Raw genomic sequence first — 22834 nt, 5'->3', positions numbered from 1 at the left:
CCCAGCCCTGCGCTGCCGCGCCGGGGGCGGGGGGAGGAGGGGCGCGGCCGGCACCGCCCCCGCGGCCGGGGGGAGCGGGGCCGGGGCCGGGCCGGGGCTGCGGCCGGCGTCGGGGGCGGTGCTCGGTGCCCGGTGCCCGCTGCCCGGGGCCGCTCGGCCGGTGGGTGTGGGCGCGGCCAGTCCCGGGAGCGCTGTGGGTGCCGGCCCGGCCCGGCGCGGCCCGGCGGCGGTGCGGGGCGGGCGGTGCCGGACCCTGCCCTGCCCGCTCGGATCGCGCGGGGCCGCGGCGCGGCGGGGCCCGACGACCGTGCGGCCGCCCCGGTGCCCCGCTGGAGGCCGGGAGCGGCCGGGATCGGTGAGTAGCGGCGGCGGCGCCTTCCAGCCGGGCCCGGGGCGCGGCGCTGCGCTGCCTGCCCGGCGGGCGGACCCGGGGGAGCCCGGAGGGGCCGGGGCTGCGGGGCAGAGCGGTGCCCGCTCCGTGCACGGCGGGTCCGGCGGCCCATGCTTGCCGTGCCCGCTCCGCTGTGCCGTTGCGGCCCCGGGCAGTCGCCGCATTTGTGCTGTTTGTGTAATCTCACCCCTGCTTTTGCGCCCCTCGGACAGGGGTTCAGCCCCTGCCTGCCTCGCCCGTGCCCTTCATCCTCCCGGACCTCACGGCCCTGTCTCACAGACCATCATCTGCTACGTTTTTTTTCTACACGGGGTTGTAACTGGCGAGTTTGGGGTTTACTGTTCCAGATATTGCCAAGTTTCTATTGCAATAATTTAGTTCTACATTCCTTTACAACACCGCAGGCTGGTGCCGTTGGTTTGCTGCACTGATACTGGGCTCTGCGCAGGATGGCTTGGCTGCTCCAAGGCTGTCCTGGGTCGCAGGAGTGTTCGCCAGCACCTTAACGGTGTGTTTTGAGGCAATTGCTCTGTTTTCAGTAACATTGAAATTAGTGGGGCGATCATCTTACTTTTGAGCAGGGTGAGTTAGCTTTATGGGATGACTATTGTGCTAGCATCATTATCCTTTGATTAATAAGAGGTGTGCTTCTCTTGGACAGCAGACTGCTTGGTACAAGCATGCAGATATCTCACACAAGAACCTATGCCTTTCCAGGGCTTTGGCCAAAGGCTATGCCCCTCTTGCCTGAAGGGATCTCACCCTGCAGCACAGTTGTCCATTCCCTCTGCCCAATGAGCATCTGTGGCCTCCTGAACCCTTGGAGCCCAGCATCCAGTCCTGTGTCACAGCCCAGAGCTGGGCCAGGCTGCGGGGGCAGCTGCTGCTCCCCCAGAACCCAGAGCCACGCTAGGCTGATGTGGGGTGCTTCAGTGCTTTGCCTCTTTGACAAGTGTATGTCAGAGTGCAGAGAGGCCCAGGTAATACAGCTCCTGCCTCACAGGGAATATTACCTTTTGTGATAGCTGCACAGACCAGGTGATCAGTGGTGTGAGTGCTGTTTTGATGTGTAGATTGTATTAGCCATGCAGGGAATACAGACATCTGCTCTGAATGACTTAAACTGGAAATAACTGCATGGAAGTCTGGGATCTCCTTAACACAAATGGTTGGATCAGAATAGAGGATTTCACACCTGCTTGATAGCTCAGCTTCTATTCATGTTATTTGTGAACTAACTCTAGTAATGTATCTAGAAAGTGAAGTCTGAATTGGGTTGCTATTATTTAATGTTTCAAAGTTACCAGTAGCATGTATAATTTGCAGATTCAGAAGTCACCAGTGGTTCTGAAAATCATGATTCTTTAATTTTATTTTCACTCTTAGGTGCCTCATTTGGTTGTGTGCTGTGTTATACAACTGTTTGTGTAGACACTACTGCAGCAGCACCTTTGAGACTGCTGGATTTAAGAAAATGAGGTGTGCTCTGTATGTTAAAGATTGTAAGAGCAGGGACCTCCAAGGTTGTTGTTTTTTGTTTTTTTTTTGCTATAAGAGTTAAGTGGAAATTGAAACATTTCTGAAGCAAAATATTTATATATGTATAAAAATATCCTTGTTAAAATTGATAGCTGTTGTAGGTCATTTTAACATCAGTGCCTAGACTCACATATGAAATGGACTGCTTGTAAGATGTAGCCATATAGTAAATAGTTGTGAATTCATTATTTCTTGCATTTTAGCCTCTTCCTACATTTCACCTGGTAGTTGTTTTTTCTGGAATTTAGTTGCACACTTCAGCCACAATTTGGTAGGATTTTGTGCAGCTTGTAACAATTCCTGGTCTTTTGCTTCTGTTCAGAACTTTGTCTAAAATTGATGTTGGATCACATCTAAGAAAAAGAATAATTTGGAAGAATTTTAAAGTACTGGCTGTGCTTAACCAGAGTGTACTCACTATTTACAGCTTTGTGAGAAACTTGACTGCTTTTATGTTGTTAACAGAAAAACTAAAATTGGCCAAAGACTTGGGGGAGGGTTATATTTTGTGAGTCATGTAACTTGGGTCTTCCTGTCAGGCCTTGTAGCTACCATACTGCTGCTATGCTTGGAATGATGACAGCCAAAGGCAGGACTTCTCACAAGAGGATTGTTTAGGCTGGGAAAGATCTCTGGGATAATTTAGTCCAACCATTATGGTGTCACAGGTTCTAAGTGTCTTTCACCAAATTGATGTTTTTCACCATTTGGAGATTACTGTAAACAGCACTTATGTACAGTCAGGAGGGCTTCTTTGTGGAGATGAACTCCCCAGAAGCAGAGCTCGCTGCAGTGCTGGGCTCTGGCAGATGGTGCCCGTGTCGGCAGTGACCACGCTGGGCTCCTGCTGAGCTGTCTGTCTCTTCACCACTTGTGCTTCTGGAAGTGCAGAGGGACACACCAACACACAAGTGCTACAAATCAGTGGATTCACGTCTGGTGGCAGCCAGGAGCAGTGTGTGTCAGCCTGGTGAGGGTCAGGCTGGGCAGGGTCCTTCCACAGAGGACTTGGCTGAAACCCCGGAAGCCACCAAAGACTGGGATGACTGTTAGCTAGAAATGAATTATGGAAATGACATATTAATGTGGGGAAAACGTGAAAATAGGTTTAAAAATATGGTAATTCAAAATGCAACATTCATAAAGACCACAGTCCAGAGTTTATTGCACAGCTACTAGAGCTGTACATGAAGAAAGTCCTGTCCCATGCTAGCACAGCTGTGACTGCACTGCAGACAGCCTTGTACAATGGCACTTAAACCATCCAGACAGTTCTGAAAAAGAGGTGCTTTTCTGGTGTATCTTGCAATGTTTGGAACAATGGTTTAACTCCATTATGAGAGTTTAATCTCCTTTGAGGATTTTGGCTTGGTATGGTTTTACCAGTAAGATAGCTCAGCAAAACCTTTGTCTTCCTATGTAAGACAGTTATGTAAAGAATTCTGAGGGGGTTCCCTTGCTTATTCTTTATTTAACCATCTAGTTCAAGCAGAACAAACCCACAATGAAAATCAGATGCAGGTGTAGGGATATGGCTATGTCATATAAGAGCACGAAATTGCCTCTGTTTCAGTGGCTTCCAGAAGTACTTAAAATAGGAGGAAGGACAGTTCTTTGGGCACGTGATTTACAGACTGGCCAAAGCACTAAAAAATGTGTCTAAAGTCATGGAACTTTGCTCAGCTTTAGGATTTTTATCTTGCTGGTGGCCAACAGAAAAGAAACCTTATTCCTAGAAATTAAAGTACGCTGTATGTAAATTCTTAATTGGAGAGAGAGTCTCCGGTTCATAATGGTGTCTTTGATGAGTCCCTATAGGAGTAACAAGTGGAGAATTAGGCCTATGTGACACAGCCTTCTGTGCCTCACAGTTACCGAGCAAACTCCTCAGTGTGTTTAGATCCTGCAGTATTTTGTTTTGCTTAAAGTCGAGCAAACAGAATCCAAATAGGTGACTGTTAACTGTTCAGTTATGAAATAAGGGTATGAAACTCTAAATTTCTTTAAGTTTGTAGATAGCTTGGCACAGTGTTGGGAAGGTGGAAACATACTCAGTCTAAGGCCTTTTTGTTATTTTGCCCAAACTCATGGTGACTCATCTCATGCCTCTGGCAACTAGCTGTTGCTGTGGGTGAAAGGCTGTGGGGAATTTAATCTTAAAAGCCAAAACTAAGGCTAAGAAATGCAATAAGAGGGTTGGAGAAACACAAAGAGGTAGAGAAAGCAGAAAAGTGGAAAATGAAGCACAGCAAGCCCAGGCTCTTGACAGTCATCTTTGTGTAGTGGTTTTACAGGGACAGTTAACATTCTTACTGTGGTGTAAAATCTGAACCTGTGACCCCTGTGCATGCTTCACTGACCACAACAAGAAGTGATAGGAGATGAAAGAGAATTTTTAACTTTTCACAGGCTTCATCTGCTTGGCTTTTTCTGTGTCACAGTTGACTGGTAGAACAAATTTATCATTTTCATAGCTGGTCTGCATGTTTTCACTGTGCTAGCATGCATTAAGAAGAAAAGCCAGTTCTGACTGTTGTGTTGTGTTATGGTGCATGGCAGGAGCATGGGGCCCTGTCCCGTGGGACACCATCCCAGGCAGCAGCTTTGCCCCAGCTGTGTCTCGGGGACAGGCCTGACATACGTTGTGTTTTTCTAGCTCACACCTACTGTAGGTGATTGTTTCTGCACTGCTTTCTGCTGCACGTCCAGTCACCCACATGATGCAGCTGGGGAGCTCTGGAGCTTTGTTCAGGGTGTTATTTTCTTTGTTTAACTTGCTTTCCCTGACAGGATCTGTAAATATGTTTGTCTGCGTGCTGTTTTCACCTCTGATCACAAATTATTTTGCTGTTAATGCTTGTTACTTGGTAAAAATCCAAAGGATTTTTGAATCATGGATACATAAATTTATCTGTGATACACAATTTCTACCTATAATATTAACTGTCTTCAAAAGCATTTAATAATAATTCTGAAGTCTAAAACCCCATATTTTTCCAGAAAAATGATAACATTCTAACCTTATACCAAATTTTTCTTTGGCCACAAAAAGCTTGATCCTAGCTATAAGCAGCAGTCAACTTGCCTGATGTTAGCTCGTCAAAGAAGAACCAGTGTATATTTAATATTTAGAATATTTTGTTGTGAATTTTTGGTAGTTGAAGTACTTCTTAGTTTCATCATGGAGAGAATTAATTCTGCCATAGGTGTAGTGCTTTTCTCTCAATTGCATCCACTCAAATAAATATCATATTTTTGAGGAACACATACTTTTCAAAGTACGTGAAAATATTTTCTGCTCAAAGTTGTTTATGTAATCTTAGAAAACATATATTCAGTCTGAAAGTCTAATACTGTGCAACTGTAGAGCAGCCACACTGGTACAGTGAAAGGAAACATTAAGAATATAAAAATGGGAGGAGTGGGAAAAAGTAGAAATTAACAAAGGGGAAAATAGCCTAAGAACGATGCAGTTTCATTTAGAAGGTTTTATCTTCTTTCAAAATACCTCCCAAAAGATAATAAATCATTCTGTCTCAGCCAAACTGCGCATTGTGGAAGGTGAGCGTGCGGCAGGCCTGGCGAGCAGAGTCACTGCTGGGGCTGGCAAGCTGGGGCAGCTCCTGCAGCCTCACTGGAGTGGCATCCCCAGAGAGCTGGTGGTGCTCCAGGAGGTCGTGATCTTGCTTGTACCCCCGTGCCATGGGTGGGCAATCCCCCAGCACCACTGCTGTGACCGTACAGTGAGTGTGCAGGAAGCTCATCTCAGGCAGGGAGCTGTTCTGGAGCAGACAATGAGTTTTTGCTGCCAGCCTTTACCCAGCTGCGAGCAGAGTCATGGTGGTGGTGCTGTGAAGAAGAGTCCAGTCATCTGCTGTGTAACTCTCCACCCTCACCTGTCTGTATTGCTGACATCCTCAGGCATCACCAGCTGGTGCTGGTGTGCCTTCAGCTGCTTGCCCGTGCGGTTTGGTCCTGTGTGGTTTGAATGGTGGCGTTCCCAGTCTGTGCTCAGGTTATGTGAAGACAAATGTGGGACAGATGCATCCAATACAGTTTGTCTGTACTCTGTGTCCAGTTGGCATAGTGCTTTTTAAAGCTTTATGACTCAGGTGGGTTACATTTAACGAGGACAGTGAAAGAATCCCTCCCATTACAGTTTTCTTTGAAAGTCAAATCTAAAACGCACATTGAAGACCACTTGAAAAAACATGACTTCCACATGTAAAAAAACTTCTAACATTACTGCTTTGATGAACTATCTGAACAGCTGTCCTCTACTACACAAACATCCTCCTTGTTTTGAGTTAGAATGGTGTGTCCCAGCTTATAGGAGCTGGGACATGGAGCATGGCTTTGTGACAGAGCTAGGAACAGGTGCAGTTCTAGCACTTGCCATTGGAAAAAAAACAGAAAAAGAGAGGAAGGGAACATTAGCGCCAGCTAGACTATTTTGTGTGTTGGTAATAGACACCCATTTTCTGTGCTCCCATTAGTAGGTGTTTGTGGAGGAGATGATGACTTGCTAGCAAGTGCTCAAGCCACGTATTAAACAGCAAGGGCATTTCAGAACCATTGGTGGCCTGGTTTTGGTTAGAGGTTAGCAGGGTGAATTGGGATGCACCAGCAGCATCCTGGTTCCCTGGATCCAAAGAGAGGAGCCGTGTAGAATGTGATGTTGGTGATGGAGCAGGGACCCCTCTGACCGCGGTGGGCTCATGTTTCAGGTGCTGTTCCCTGTTCTCTGCTTGGCTTAAGGTCCTGCAGCTTTTAAATGAAGCCTTTATACACCATAAGAGCAATTCTGCAGTGCACCTCCATGCGAGCTCTGGGATGCCAGGCTGGCTACTGCTCTTCGGTAGTTCTGAGAATGGTTGCTGCTTTTGGAATTAAAATCTCCCAGTAATTTCGCGGCCCCTGGCACTAGATGGAGCTTTAATCTACTTGCACTTGGAAGTCTGTTAAGTTCAATGACAGGGTAAAAATAGAGAAGAATACTTGAAGATATGTGTGCCTGCTGCTGCACTTACAGCACCTCTTTTGTGTTTTTTAGCAGAGTGGTGTAAGTCATAATTTAAATTTAATCTAAATGAAAATTAAAATATTGCTGCAGAATCTGCTTGTTCTAGTGCATGCATGATAATCATTAGCACCCTTTAATGTACTCTCAGGTTCTCGGTGAAAGTTGCTGTAAGTAAAGTGTACTGGAACTGTGCTGCAGATTTAAGCTAATGCCTGGGCTGTGCTGAATAAAGGCAATGCCTTCTCTGAACAAAGTGCCTGGTTATATTTCAGGATGTGGTGGGGGATGACCACCCTTTCTGTTTGCTGTGCTCATGCAAGAATACATTTGTATTTTCACTTTGTGCTACCAAAGCTAACATTTCAGAGTCATCTGTTATAAGTCACTTCATTTTTCCTTCATGTGTTACCCTTGAAAATATTGAACAAATAGAAACATATAAAAATGAGCTTTGAAATGTAGTGTTCATTCTTTACATTTAGCAAGCACCATGTCACACAGGCCACACACACATATCAGAAATTCAGACCATCACTTTCTTCCACAGAAGTGACTGGAAGCATATTTAGTTTTGTTCTTGGGTGCCCATGATCTTATCAGCAAGACTGGTTTATTCAAAACTCTTGTCCAAGCACTGAAGTAGTCATAAAAGAAACTGAAGTTAGTTAGGAACCTAAATGGTGACACTCATAACAGATTTTGTCATTAAAGCACTGAAATATTGTTTTGTTTTTTCACTACAAGATCTGACTTTGAATTTCAGTCTTCTTCAGAGGCTTTGTGCTGACCAGTAGGAGTATGGGACAGGTGGGGTGCCCAGAAGGCCTCAGGAGGGCAGGGAGCATTTGTGGGGTGCCTGAGGTGTCCTACAGAGATTGCACAGAAATTGTCATTGTGTTCTCTTAAAAAAAGCTTTTCTTATATTTTTTTAATAAATCTGTTACCTGCCTCAGGAATGTTATGCTAGTTATGCTTGGTCTGAGACATTAGAGGAAGGTATTTTGAAATCTCACACCTAAACTTAGGTGATAGCTATTCTATTATTTGCCATTGCACTATGTCTCTCACTCTGTAGCCTTCCAGAGAAGTGGAGCTTCAATACTTAGTAATTTACATAATGTTCAACCATTTTGATTCATTTTGATTTCTCTTCATTGAACAAATGAGGATGTGTGCCAAAATCTCTCATCTCTATCACAGCTGAATATTAGTAGGTGAGCAGACAGTCATTTTCTCATGTTGTGCCCCTCTGGCAGGGACAAAACCACTCCTTGAATGCAAGAGGCATAGGCAGGATATGGGCACTGGGCTGCCCTGCAGCAGGAGGACAGATGTGCTTCCCAGGGTGTTCAGAAGATCTTTTTCTGTCTCTCTTGAGACTGTAGTTGCAGAAACATGGGCACTTTGGAGGTCAGGCAGCTGGCAAACAGGAATGCTGGAGCTCCAAGTCCCTGAAGTGACCAGACCCTTCTGGAGGCTGTTGTGAAGAAGAGGACATTTGCCAGAGCAGGAATTGGATTCAAGTGAGTCTAGTCCTGCAGCCTCTGATGGCTGTTCTCTTTGTCTTCTCAGGTCACAAACCACCTGTGTTTGAGCTAGTTCCAACATGACTGGCATGAGAACACCTGCCAGGAGCACGGCAGTCGTGTGCTGTGGGTAACTTCCAAGCCAGCGTTTTGCAGGGAGCTGCCACAAGAGCTGTGTGTTGTGCCATGGCATCAGCTAGACCCAGGTGATGAGTGGGGCAGTGCAGCAGGTCTGCTCCATACCCAGGGATGTGCTGCCTTGGGAAGAGACTGCTGCTGGGCCTGGGGGGAAGCTTTGGGAAGAGACTGGAGGCAGAAGTCTGGCTCTGTGCACTGCTGGTTCCTGTTCCTAGCCCAGGCAGAGCATGGGTTAGTGGCTAGGGTAGGAACATAAGGAGACATCAGGCAGACACCAGGGAGCGGGACAGGGCTCTGTGTGTGCTGTGTCCTGCAGCCAGTGTCCTTTCCCTCCTCTTGGAGAGGCTCTGTCCTGGTGCTCCCACCTGGTAAGTACACAGGACAGAGCCATAGCAGCAGCAATAGCTGCCAAGTGCTGTGGCAGTGCCCTTGGAGTGCAGCAGCTCTCCTCAGAAAGACAGGGACAGCCACGGTTCCATGAATAGCAAGCCAAGTGACCTAATTCAGCTCTCATGGGCAGCCCTCAGCTGCTCCATGGCTGCTGCACTGGAGCTGACTCATCACTTCCAGAGTGGCAGAGATTGGAGCTTTCAGGCCCTAAGGATTTTGCTGGATTGTTATTAATTTTAAATTGATTAAAATGAATTTTTAAAATACCAGGAGACACTTGCCTAAAGAAATGGTTATTAAAAAAAAGAAGGAAATAGTTGGTCTGTGGGAGTTAACTGTGTACTTAACAACTGCTGGCTCCTGCAGCTGAGGACACCCATTGCAGCTTGGAGGAGTCTTTTGTCCGTTGTTCTGTCCTGGCAGATTAGCAAGAACAGGATTAATCCATCATTATTATAAAAACCTGAGAACTAGAAACTGTCCTTGCTTATACCCAGAACAAGCCCCTGGTGTCCTTGTCCATGGCAGAGTGGTATTACAATCTCACCTACACAGCTTTGTCCGGAACTCAAGATCTCCTGGGGATGTGCATCCCTGCAGGAGCATCCCATTCTCTCCAACATCTCCTGGTGTCTGATGAAGCTGCTCGCGTGGTCCCGAGACTCTGTGGGGTGGCCTGTAGGCTGTCTGTACTAGGAACAGGCTGTGTGTCCCCTGCCGACCGCCTGGGGAGGGTGCCATAGCCAGGGTGGGCAGGACAGATGGGTGGAGGATCCTTTTTACCACTGTCAGAGGGCAGTTCTAAATGAGCTTCTCCCCTGGGATGTTCTCAGTGCTGTGCCCGCCTCCGCTCTGCCAGGGGGAGCTGCCTTACCCTGAGGAGCAGGGAGATCATTCTCCCCAAAGATTTCCATTCGCTGCAGTGTGACTGCACAAGTCAGCTTATGCAGAGGTGAAGCTTCTCCCTTCTGCCTCTCCCCTTTCCCACTGGTGGGGCAATGGGTGCAGCCCACCAACCAGCCAGCAGCCCAGGGGTGCTCATGGACCCACCCAGGCCACTGCCAGTAAGGATCCTTCTGTGCTGTGGTGGGCTCCAGACATGCAGGAACCCCCTTCTTGCAGGCTATAGAAATAAGGTCAGAGCTCAAACTCCGTAGGGATTTCCCCTGAGAGTTCATCCTGGGGCCACCACCCCTCTGCATTCTTCCCACTGCTCTGGAGGGGTATGGGGCTGCATGGTCAGGATGCCACGCAAGGTCTGGCCCTGGTGTGTGGGTAAGGATTGTGCTCAATTCCAGTGAAAGCCAAGGTGACCTTAGGCAGCATAAATTGGTGTAGTTTTTTTTCCCAGTAAATAAACACCAACAAATGAAAAATAAAAAAATATGGGTAGGTGGAAGGTTCCATGGTACTTCAGAGAAGACAGAGCAGGAAGGTGAGAGGCATGAAGGAGCAGAATATGGAATCCACCTGGGACAATGCAGCAGCAGACATTGTCTGTCAGTCTCTTTTATGTCTGTCTTAAAAAAGAGACCTGTTCTTTCAGTGAAACCAAAGAATGAAAATTAAAAAACAAAACAATACAGAACAATAGAAGACTTCTGCAAAAATAATTTGACACTTCCTATTGATTGAAGTAATGGAGCAGCAAGTTCTACCAACTTGCATAAAAACACCTTTGGTCTGCTTTAAAAATCCATGTAAAAGCTACAGTGATGTCACTCCTGTGCAGTTCACCTGTCTGTTGTCACCTCTAGGTGTCAAAAGCTGAAGTGGTCTAACTCCGTGTGCCAAAGCAGAAACTGGTTCTGCCTCTGCCCTGCACTCAGCAGTCATCCTTGCCCGTGGTGCTGTACAGAGAGCCTGGCTCATGGAGCACAGAGAGGCTCTGCTCATTAAACGTTGTGTCAGATGGGGTGGCTGGAGAAGCCCATCTCTCTCCTGCATCCTCTCCGACCAGGTAGGATGGGTTCCTCCTTAGGGCTTGGTGTCCCACCGTGTTCTGGGTGGTTCCCACTTGCTGTGATGTGCTTCCTTTGGCTTCACCTCGGCACCTAAGAATGATGACAAAAGAGCAGTTTGTGTTGTGTGGCATGTAGACAGATGTTCTATCATAGAATGACTTATGTGGAGGTTTTAACATGTTACAATTTCTTTCCAATCAAGCTTTTCCTAATTAGTAAGTTATATGAACACTATCTTTTTTGTGCTCAGACAGAATCAGATTTAGTGTTTAACTCAAATTAGAAAAGTATGAAGTCAAGTAGGAAGAACACTGGGTTACAAAATGTTCTTGCTTCATTCATTTTGCCAGTTATAATTTTATTTTAATTATTTATGGCACTCCATAATGTTCTAGTTAATTTACAGTAGCATATTTTGGTGTAGTATTAAAATTAGTGACAGGAGAGTTACTGCAATGCTTGCTGTTTACCATTTGCTGAATAATATACACATTAATTATGCATATATTAGAATGGCTTTAAAGTATGTTTAGCTTCAGCTGGAGGGTTAAGGTGTTTTAGACAGGCTGTTTGTTCTTCATATAGTTAAAAATACTGTCCTCTAAGACCTTATCCTAAAGTAGTACATTAAATCAGTGCCTATTCATGGAAGGAAAGTTCTGGCAATGTGAAAATTCTTTCAGTCTTTGTAGGGCCAGGCCTTATCAAGCAGATATAAAAGAGCGCTTCACTGCTTTAAGGGCAATATTCTTATATAAAGTTATTCCATTCCTATTTCTTTTTAGATGAAAGGGTCCAACAAGCCTGCCTTCTCAGTCCTGTGCAAGCTGCTGCAGAATCTGTTTAAGCACTGCTGCTGCTTATGAGAATACAGGTGCAGGCATATGAAACATGACTTTGAGAAAACAAAATGCTGTCAGGTTCACAAGGAAAATAGACATGAAAATAAAGCAAATATTTTTTTCACACCTAAGTTTTATCACTCAGCTGTGCTATTTGTAGTAGTTGTAGACATAACATTTTGCAGAAACAAATTTGACAGATCTATTCAGCTGGCAGTACTAAGTTTCCCTGTACTGATACCACATCTTGCCAACAATCTTATCCTGTTGTGGGAATTGTGTTCAGTTACCTACAAGACAACTGGCTGCCTTCATTATGCATTTCCATTTTTTTGAGCCAGAGATAAGATATGCCCAACTAGACCAGGAATTAAAACAACCCAACACGTCCATTCTTGTTTGGTGAAAATGCAGCTCATGTTCTTAGAGCAAAGCAATTATATTCTCTGTATTTTCATAGGTTCTGCTATTTAGTGGTAATAGCTGTTAAGCATCAAAAAACCCACAATAAACAAACCAAACCAAACAAACCCAACCAAGTGTCCTACCGTACTCCCTATTTTGCTTCCTTTAGCCCCAGGCTAAGGGTACTGCTCCTGAAACAAGAATGATTCACTCCCTTGAGCTCTGCCCACAGCCAGACTGAGGGCTTAGTTTTGCTGCTCACCCATAATCTGTGCCTCCTTTCTGTCCCTCTGCCCTTGGAATCGAGCCTCTTACCCCAGAAGCCCAGTGCCCATCATGGGCATGGCGCTTCCCCAAGGAAACTTGAGAGACACAATATGCATTTCCTTAAGTTTCCATGGAATCGATGTGCAGGGTAATGTTTGGCCCATGGTGTAGTATGACACCAATTTGCAAATAATATTGCTTCTAGGCATAAAGGCTTGGGGAAATCAAAACTTTTCCTGTTCAGGAGAAATCTGCAACACTTATTTGAGCAAACCCTTCAACATAAACTTAGGCAGGACTTGGTCAGTCCAATTGGCAGATGCAGAGTCCTTCAGTGGCTGTTGTCTTCTACATTTCTTTAAACATTTTGTTGTGTCTGTGTATTGCAGAAAGGCAGAAAAATCACTGGAGGAATTACTTTTTTTTTTCTTTTTTTCTCCCTTTTAATTTGCTCATAAGGAAATTGAAAGTAAGGAAATCTCACCAGGAGGAACACCCACATGCAGGTACCACATGCCTGCATGCACCTACATTCAATTGATGCAAAGAAGCTGAATTTAAAATGTGCTACAGAACAAAGTAGGGCCAGCTGGAGGATTTCCTGCTGGAGAAAGGAAAAGCCTGCGGAGGCAGTGGGTTGGAATGCTGAGCAGTGACACATTCCTGATGGCTGTCTCTGGGAGGAGGGGAATGGGAATATCTTGATTAGGTTATTTGGATTAGTGAGCTCTTCCAGTTAATGATTTTTTTCATTTAGGATTCAAAATGCTTGTGAGGTTTATATTTCTTTATGTCTATTAAAAAATATACATATACATATACATATACATATACATATACATATACATATACATATACATATACATATATTTAGGGTGGGGTTTAGTAATCATTCATTATAAGAGGCCCCAGAAGTACTGTGTGTCTGTCTTTTGAGCACAATGAAGCAACAGAAGATACAGAAAACAGTATCAGGGCAGCTCTGAGCTGGGTGCCTCATGGCTGAGCAAGGTGTCAGTGTTTCACCTGAGCAAGGCTTTGGTTGTTGAGCACCACGGCTGCTGCTGCAGGGATGGGAGATGGGGCCGTGGCTGCCCACGGCCTCTCCCCACTAAGCTGGGAGTGGCGGCTGGAGGAAGGGGAGGCCTTGGGGAAGTCACCACGACCATTCCAGGGAACTGGAGGAGGCAAAGGCGGCTGCAGAGGCTTTTGACAGGAGCCCCGGTGCCGCTGCGGGCAGGCACACGTGTGTGTGGCACCGTGCTGCCACTTCTCTCTCTGTCCAGCTTGCCTTGTCCTCCCGTGCCAGCACTGGAGGCAGGGGATGAGTGACCAGAGAGTGACGGGGAGCCAGACCCATGGCACCTGCCCCGTGTGCCTCCTGTGCTCTGTCACTGCTGGCTTTCCTGCAGTGGTGACGGTGGCAGGCGGCATTTGCTTCATGAAACACCTTGTGGATTTGGCTGTTTCACAGACTTTGAAAGTTGCTAGTATTTCATTTACCAGGGACTAACAAAAAAAGCTTGTTGGTATCAAGTGGAAACACATTTAATTCAGTACTTCTCTTGCAAGTCTAAATCTCACCATACCTCTAATTTTAACTGTAAGCTGAATAATTTTCATCCTACTGCTTTAAAATCAGGGCTGTTCTGCTATGTTTGGGAAGTACAGTGCTTTTTCTCTCTCTTAGATCTGTCCTGCCAAGCTTCTATTGCTCAGTGCTCTTGGATGTAAAAATAACATACAGCCAAGGCTTATTTGCAGAGTTAGTTTTATTACTGTAAGCAAAATTGAAACATAAAGGATGCCAGCATGCATTATGCAGATTGATTTATAAAAAAAATATTAAATGTGAAATGTTAGTCCCAGTGAAATATTTAACCTTTTTCTGATATAATTCTTCAGGGCACAGTTTGCATTGTGTGTGCAGTACAATCATTTCTCAATACTTTTCTCTGGGTTTTGTTCCTCTGTGGCTTGCTGGTTCCTCATCTGCCAAGCCTTCTGCTGAAGCTGCAGTGGTTAATGTTTGTCTAATTAAATCTTATTCCCTGTTCTTTAAACTACCTGATTTGTTTTACACAAGTCCAAATATTTCCATTTGAGATAGAGTCTTGGCATGACAAATACAGGTGTAATAGTTGTAGTCTGGCAGTGCTATAAACCATGGAGACAGCTGTGAGGTGCAGCCCTGAAGGGCTATTCCAAACACTGCATCTGCAACACCCTTGTGCCTGTGGGGAGAGAGAGCAGAAGTACCAGGGAAGCACCATGGTATGCGTGTGATTGTAGCGCATCAGAAACATTGCTCCCCTGGGTCCCTGGCTTAGGATGAGCATGGCAACACTAGAAAAACACTGAAAGTGGCATGAATCCAAGGTTGAAAAAACTTGGTCTGTTTATGTACAAGATCTGGGTTGATCTAATTTTGCATTTAGAGTTTGGCTTCTTCACATGAATTTGAATTGTAAAGCAGTGACTGATACTTATTTATTTTTACTTTGAGTTAATTTGAATCTGCATCTCGGCAACAACTAGTGTCTTTGGCGACGCTGTGCTGTACGCTTCTGTAACAGAAGTGTATAGAAATACATTACACAACTGATGTAGAGTTGTTTCACCTCTCAGTAAGGAGAAAGTGTCAGTGCTGCCATTCCACCTGGAAGCGGAACCACAAAACCCATCCTGCCCTGCTGTGGGGCCGTGCTGCCAGAGAGAGGGCGTTGGAAGCAGTGAGCCTCCCCTGGGTCTCTGCTGAGCAGGGGGATGTTCCTCCCAGCTGGCACGTTCCGCTTGCTAATGGTATGTGCGGACTTTGGCCCACATCATCTTTCCTTGTGAAGCTTTGCTTTATTTCCACTATCAAAAAGGCAGAACAGATCTCTGCTCTCTCTCAAGTATGAGTCAGTTTGCACAACCACAAACCTCCAGTTTGCCAGCCTAGTTCTGGAGAGCCTTGGCAGTAGTCCCTGCTTATAGAGACAGGCCAGCAACTGTCAGCCATGTGATGTTTTACATAAGAAAAGAAAACTTGGTTTTAGTTGGCTTTGTCTATCTATTTTCTACCTTTGAGTAGTTTCAACCCCAGTTTACCAGTCTGCTAGGTCAAAGTGAAGCACCTTTCAGTCAGCTGTTTGCCCTGATCAGCCTGACACCAGCAGGACCAGCGTCAGTGATCTGTGGTGATTATTTGTGCTTCCAGAAGCTGTGGGATCTCCCCAAAGATCAGCCCTGTGGGATGGAGCACTAGACAAACACAAAGCAGGCATGTGGGCAACAGGAGGTGTCTGTGCATGGGTGGTTTGTTCACTGACTGAGTGCAAGGCTGTGCTGATCAGACTTGTCCTGCAGCAGCTGCATCATCTGGTTGTGCCTTTCTGTCATCAACAAGCAGCTGTTGGCCACAGAAACAAGCTGTGCTTCATTACCAGCTCCCTAAAAGCTGCCACCTGAAAAGCTAGTTGTGTATTTGTAGCCATAGACTTACCTGCTGTTGAAAAAAACCATGTGTACAAATGTATGCTCACCCAGTTAGGCAGCCATAAGTGTCCGTGTTAGTTTGTTTGCTGCCCTAGTGACTACTGCCCTGTTCACCCCATATTGCCCACAGAGCACTTCCAACTCTTGCAAACAGCATTGACTAATGTCACTTGTCACGTGCTTCTGAAGGACAAGATGGGGCTCAGAGTTTGGAATACACTTAAAAGAATACCTTCGCCTAAATTCCTCCATGGTTTCAGCACAACAGTAGAAACATCTTAGCAGAAGCACCTCTTCCTATATTGAAGGTAAATTTATTAAGAAAAATGTAGACTACAATGAAGGATTACTTAAAAATATTAAAAAGAAAACAAAGATGGATTCAGTGAATAGTCTGTGTCAGAGCAGGGCTTCAAATAAGTGTTCCCTTTGTGCACCACCTCAGCCTGGGTAAGGTACAGAGTTTATTCAAATTGAGTTAATTCAGTAACTGATTTGTCAGAGAGGCTCTCCAATAACAGAGTGACTGATCCAGGGGTGAGATGAGGTGTGGCTGTTCAGGGGCAGAGGGGAGACTGAGTCACTGACATGTGCTCAGTGCTCAGTGGGATTAACATGGTAAATGGGGAGCAAACACAAGTGATTATTGGTATTCAAAAGCAGTTAATCTGGTCACTTGGAAAGTGCCAGTTTGCATCCTTGCCTTCTGAAGTGGTTCATTCTCCTGTCTGTAAAATGGTAATGACAGTCCTTGCTCAGCAGCCTTGCTATGCCATGCGTTAGCAGTCATGGCTAATGTCACTGTTTGAAGTGACTTGTCGCTGTTGCTTTCCTTGGAATTGCACTATTTCTGCTCAGCAAAGGTATAGCTAACCTAAAAGTAAAGAAGTGAAAACGGCAAGTGTGAGATTATGTGGTGCACAGGAAGAGGAGGCAGCTCATTCCAATAGAGCATGCAGTGGCTTGTTGAGGTGGAGCTGTGAATCTCAGCTGCAGGATACGATCTAGGATCTGCCTGGGTTTTGAAACTGGATGTAGCAATCAGACCACAGTCATGTTCTCCTGCTGTGGCTGGCAGTATTTTGAAAAACAGCTTTGACACAGACGTGCATAACTGATTACAATGGCCTTGTGAATATAGATACAAAACAACCAACCCCGACCCCAGAATGCAGCAGGTGGTGACTGATTTCTCCTTCGTGGAAACTCATATTTATTGCAGCGGAGGCTGAGGCCTGTGTTCCAGGCACAGCAGTCTTACAGACTCATAGAAATGTTAAGGTTGGAAGAAATCTGTAGGATTAAATAGGCAGTTTCGAGGTATGATCTGTGGTGTGTTCTGATCCTGAAGTATGGACGTGGGGGTAAGATGTGCAAACTGGAGCCTTCTGTTACAGAGCAATGGAAGCCTGCTGTGGTGCAGCAGCAGAGCTAATGGCCTCCTGAATCCACCCAGAGGTGTCTCGGCTTTGGACAGCAGCCGAGGCTGCCCTGTGCCGGTGGACAGGAGCGGAAGCGAGCGGCTGCGTGTCCCTGCGGTTAGATTGGGAGGGAGCGGGGCTGGAGGTGTCGCAGCCCCTCTGCTCTGTCAGCAGAGCCAAGGAGCGTCTGGCCACAGCTCCCGCTGAGCAGGGGCCCAGACCTGCTGGGTTCCAGCGGGTTCACCTGGCCACAGCTCCCGCTGAGCAGGGGCCCAGACCCGCTGGGTTCCAGCGGGTTCACCTGGCCACAGCTCCCACTGAGCAGGGGCCCAGACCTGCCGGGTTCCAGCTGGGTTCACCTGGCCACAGCTCCCGCTGAGCAGGGGCCCAGACCTGCTGGGTTGCAGCGCGCAGCGGCTGCTTCCCCGCGGAGGGGCTCCGTGCCCGCGGAGGGGCTCCGTGCCCGCGGAGGGGCTCCGTGCCCGCGGAGGGGCTCCGTGCCCGCGGAGGGGCTCCGTGCCCGCGCAGCGGTGCCCGCGGAGGGGCTCCGTGCCCGCGGAGGGGCTCCGTGCCCGCGGAGGGGCTGCGTGCCCGCGGAGGGGCTCCATGCCCGCGGAGGGGCTCCGTGCCCGCGGAGGGGCTGCGTGCCCGCGGAGGGGCTCCGTGCCCGCGCAGCGGTGCCCGTGGGCAGCTCGGGGTGTGCCGAGGAGGCACTTGCTGTCTGGCACGGCGGGGATGGTTTCAGTGAAACTCCGGTGATCGGTGCCCAGCTGGCATCCCGCCGGGCGCTGGGCTGGCTGGAGGGCCGTGCGGGGATTGTCGGCACCGCCGTGCTCCTGCTGCCAGGGCAGCGCACGGAGCTGTGGGTGCGGATTTCTCTTGGCGGGTGGGCTCTGGGCTGTGTCCTGTGCTGTTACCAGGAGGAGCTGCGGTAAAACATCGCTGTGCACATCGCACACGCTGCGACAGGGGCCGTCTTTAACTGTGGGAGTGTTCTGCACACCAGCTCCAGACCAAACAGGGCGCAGCCGCCTCCTCCGCTCATGCAGGGATGTTGGGAGGAAGAATCTCATCAGGTGTACTGCATCCAGACACCTCACAGGCGTTCGATTACAGTAGTAGCTGCTTCGTTCAGTGCCCAGAGGGATAAAATAACTAATGGGATACTGCTCTTTTTTTTAAACGCTGTTTCTCTTTTATTAGAGTCTTTGTTCCAAGCACAGTCCAAGCCGCCTTTGAAATCAGCAATGTAACTGCATCCTCATGGACGGCACCATTTCTTTTCTGTTTCATGGTCTCGTTCCGTTTCTCCCTTCCCGAAGGCGAGAGGCTCGGGGCGCTGGCAGCGCTGCGGTCTGACGGAGGCCGGGCGGCGAGCCTGCGGTGTCAGTCCCTCGCAGGGGCACGCGGTGAATCGCTGGTGCTGCCAAGAATAGCGCCCCGGCTCTCTTGGCTCTCCCGAGCCCACCCTCAGCACTCCAGCCTCCTCTCCTTGATCAGCATGATCTGATTCATAATGCAGCAGCTCTGCTGTGAGGCTGGCTACCTCTGTGATCCTGCTGCGGCTACAGAGGAAAGCAGCCAGGCTCAGGCGGCAACAGAGACTGCACATGCCTGTTAGCAAAAAGTCTAAATCCCAGAAATGGTATTTAGCAGCTTATCTTATCTACAGATAAGCTCATAAAATGTACTGACTGGTTAAAAATAGGTTTTAAAGTTTTTGGCAAACATCTTGGGCTTTTTATTCTTTGTTTTTTGCTGCAGTACAAAAATACCATTTCTATTATTCCTATTAGCTTTTTCTGGACTTTTTGGAAAAGGACCAAATTATTGATGGGTGGTTTTAGCTTTTAATTGTGCCTCATGTGCTAAACTTATTCCTGCTATTTGTTTGCAATATGTTTAGGCTATGTTTAGGCAAATGCAAATGTAAGTGGTTATTCAGTGCCTTTGGCACTCTGAACAGAATGTACTGAGCTCCTGGGGCTTGGTACAAAGCCTCAGCCTCCAGCACTAACAAAGCCTGTGCAGGCAGCAGCTAAAATAGGAGAACTACCTAAGCTTGACAGAGGGAGTTCGGAAGATCTGGGAAGACCATGAATCATGTGCCTAGCTTTTGTTCTATGGACTGGGTAAAGGAAATAAGGGCATTTTTGCCCATGTGCTGTTAGCTGAGGGTGCTCTGGAGGTCTGGGCACGATCAGACTGTACTGCTGGAGCCTGTGCAAGGTACAGTTCAGCAGCAAGGTTGCTCTGGATGTACTGGCAGTCCGTGTGCTCCTGAAGCATAATGGAGGCTTTCCTTGGCCAAACGCCACAGTGCTGGGAGCGCAGCGAGCCAGCACGCTGCCGCTGCCTGCTGCGCGGTCACTGGCAGCAGCTCGGCATTTCTACACTTGTTTGCCTGTTACCCAATCTATTTCAAGCTGTGATGGAATAAGGATGGCATTTGATTGCAGTACTGTGCACAACTGCTTGGCTTTTATAACCCGTGTTTTAAATGGGAGGTTTTTCTATGTGTGCTTTGTCTTCAAATAACTTCAGACTCGTAGGTTTAGGCTTGGTGCTCTCTGCTGGCCTTTGCTGTGGCCTGATGAGATAACTTACGGCTCTTGCTCCAGAGGGTGCTGGGTTACTGAGGTGAGAAGCCCTCCAAGGAAGAGGGTAGTGATGACTGTGGGGCACATAGACCAGAGCCTGCATCCTGGGTGTAGGTCTCGTGATGGAAGTAAGGATGTCTTTGTAACTCTATTTTTTTGTTGGGCTTTATTTATCATCTCTACAGTGTGTCTGTGTCTCCTGATCTTATGATCTAGAGGTGGCATACTTTGTAAAGACCAGATACTGTAAAGTATCTGGTGCTACAGGATAAATCTCTCCTGACATGGCAATGATCAGCTGATAATACTGGGTCTAAGACTGTTTCCCTGTGTTCATGTGCCTCTAACAGTGGAATGAGTGGCCTCCATTTACCACATAACACCTAAAACTGGTGCTTGGCCCCAGAGTTTTCAGTGGGTTAGGTACATTGGTGGTTATAGTTTCATGTCACTTGTTTCGGTGAGTGCAGCCAGGAGATGGATGTTTGCCATCTGGGAGGAAAACCAGGACTGGCATAGCAGGTAGTCAGTCAGTCACAAGAAAAGGTAAAAAAAGCACTTAGTGGAGAGAGAGATGAAGCACAGAGAGGCAGAGAGGCAGGGATCAGTCGTAGATGTCTTTTGTCTCCTTACATCATAACTTGAGAAACTCTAGAAAGCAAATGACCAAAGATGCTGCTCTAGGCTGTCTTTGGGTGAAAAAGAAAACCATGGGACATCTCTGCTTTATTCTGAGTGTTTTTCAAGGCCGATGTTAATAACTGATATTCATAAAACAAATATGCATTGGTTGTCATTTGAAATTAGATTTCTGCCCATATATTCTTTTGCTTTCCTGTTTTGATGGCCAAGTTTTTTAGAAAAAAACTTCTGATTTTATATTTCCAAGCTGCACATACAAATACTAGATTTGGGGCAACTGTGTACCTCATTGATGCACACAAATATCTGATACCCATGACACCCTAGGACTGGAACCCTCTCCCAGCCTTGAAAGCCAGAGCCCAGGGGCTGCTGAGCCATTGTGCAGGCTGGTGCTGCATGCATGAGAGACAATCACCTTCTGCACAAAGTGAAATTTCAGCTGATGAAACCTCCACCTGTGTATACTGTAGCTTAGAGGGAAATCTGGAATGGCTGGTATGTTAGAATGAACTGAAGTTTGTGCTGTTGAGGCCCCAGGGATGGCTCATTACTGCAACTACTATTTCCCCAGAAAACCTTCCCTTGAAGTAAAGAGGCAAATTGTAGCAATTTGGCCCAATGCAAGTACATGATGCCCCAAAATCTAAATGTGCAGTCACTAAAGAAAAGGCTGCTTTAGTCAGCTTTCAGTGAGAATTATACAAAGAATCTGATCCTTTAAAAAATCTAGCTAATTCATTGTCTAATTTTAGAGTACAGCTCCTCTACTACAGATACTATCTGAGGGACGGCTCCAAACCATTGAAGCCAAGGCTAGCATCCTATCTTATCCTGGTTTTACTAAATCAGATTTAGGGCCAATAATATTCTTACACATACTTTATTGTTGTGTCCTTTCTGTTGATTTTAGGGTTATGAACCTTTCTGCAGCAAGATTTGAAGCAGCCAGATTCCAGTTTAAATCCAAGTCCCTAGGACTCACTTGTGATTTCCGGTAAGGCTTCTTTATGGTATTCCTGATTCACATGTGAAGTCATAAGGTTTTATTGTGTTTGAAATGCCATAGGAATTTATTGCTGACCTTTCAAAAACTTGTTACATTTCAGTGTCTTTTGCTTGTGATTTTCAAAACAATCTGTGTTCTGTAAAAGCAATTCTTCACAAAGCTTTGGATGTGTTTTCCAGCACTTCCTGAGGGTATCCCTGATCCAAGCTCTGCTTTGGTGTGAATGCATGAGAAGCTTAGAGACTGATTGCTTACTGCAGCCCACCTCCATTTTTCCTCTTGTGTTAAGGGCCATAAAGCAGAAAAGTAATTGAAAAATGGGAGCTGAAGACAGTGCTGTGTATGTTCCTGTGAAAGCTCGTTGCCCTTCTTATTCCTTGCCTCTTTACTCAGTTGTTATGTATTTGGATTGAAAGTGGAGTATTTTTGTCTACCTGAGGCAGGCTGGCTGCCAGCTGGTGGCCGCCAGTGGCCCAAGGGCTCCTGGCCATGGGCAGGCCATTTGTCCTGTGGTACTTGGAGCAGCTGGCTCTGGATGATCAGCTTGCTTTACTTAGAAGGCTGATACATCCATGGGCTGTGACATGATAAACTGAGCAGCTGATTGTTTTGGAGCCAGCAAAGCACAACAGACACAATTGAGTTTGTTGCATTTTGAGCCTGTAGAAGGCAAAAGTAGCACTCTGGCATTCTTTATTTGTGTGGTCCCAAGATGGAGTATGGTGAGTTGCAAAGCGTGGCGGGAGCAGACAATGCTTGTGCTGATAGCAGAGGTTGAAGTGTCTCCTGTCATGTAAAAGATGAACAAGCCAGTTCCACATCAGCTTTCTTTTCTGAGACTTGTGAGTACTGTCAGTGTTGCTGCTATTTCAATACATGAGGTGCTGCCCTGTGTGGGATTCACACCATTGCTGTGCAGGGTCCAGTGTCACCTTCCCAGAAATGGATGAAGGGATAAGAGTGCATGAGCCTCCCAGTGCTCTCTCCTCCTGTCTCCTGCCCTTCACAATGTGCTGTGTTAGGAACTGCTTGAGCTACAGCAGGGGCAGGAGAGACCAAGGTGACAGCAAAAGAGGAGAGCATAAAGGGACCAAGAGAGAGGAGATGCATGAGCCACAGGTAGAGAAGGCCAGGATGCCATCCTTTATTTGGCCATGGTCAGCCTGTGCTGAGGAAAGAGCAGGCCTCCAGAGGTGT

At 46.9% G+C, this 22834-nt stretch overlaps 1 protein-coding gene across 1 annotated transcript in view; it reads left to right on the top strand.

Moving 5' to 3' along the window:
* Positions 1 to 51: 51 nt before the first annotated feature.
* Positions 52 to 22834, top strand: part of LOC110478368 (uncharacterized) — a 35181-nt gene continuing 12398 nt past the window's right edge. The window contains exons 1-2 of the mRNA XM_085588116.1: positions 52 to 355; positions 21542 to 21625. Of these exons, the coding sequence (XP_085444242.1) occupies positions 21546 to 21625 (80 nt within the window). The 5' untranslated portion in view covers positions 52 to 355; positions 21542 to 21545. The remainder of the gene's footprint in view (positions 356 to 21541; positions 21626 to 22834) is intronic.

Source organism: Lonchura striata, chromosome 9 (assembly GCF_050655825.1).
Source record: "Lonchura striata isolate lonStrDom1 chromosome 9, ASM5065582v1, whole genome shotgun sequence".
NCBI lineage: Eukaryota > Metazoa > Chordata > Aves > Passeriformes > Estrildidae > Lonchura > Lonchura striata.
The sequence above is the reverse complement of the archived record's forward strand: the minus strand, read 5'-3'. Positions and strand labels throughout refer to the sequence as shown.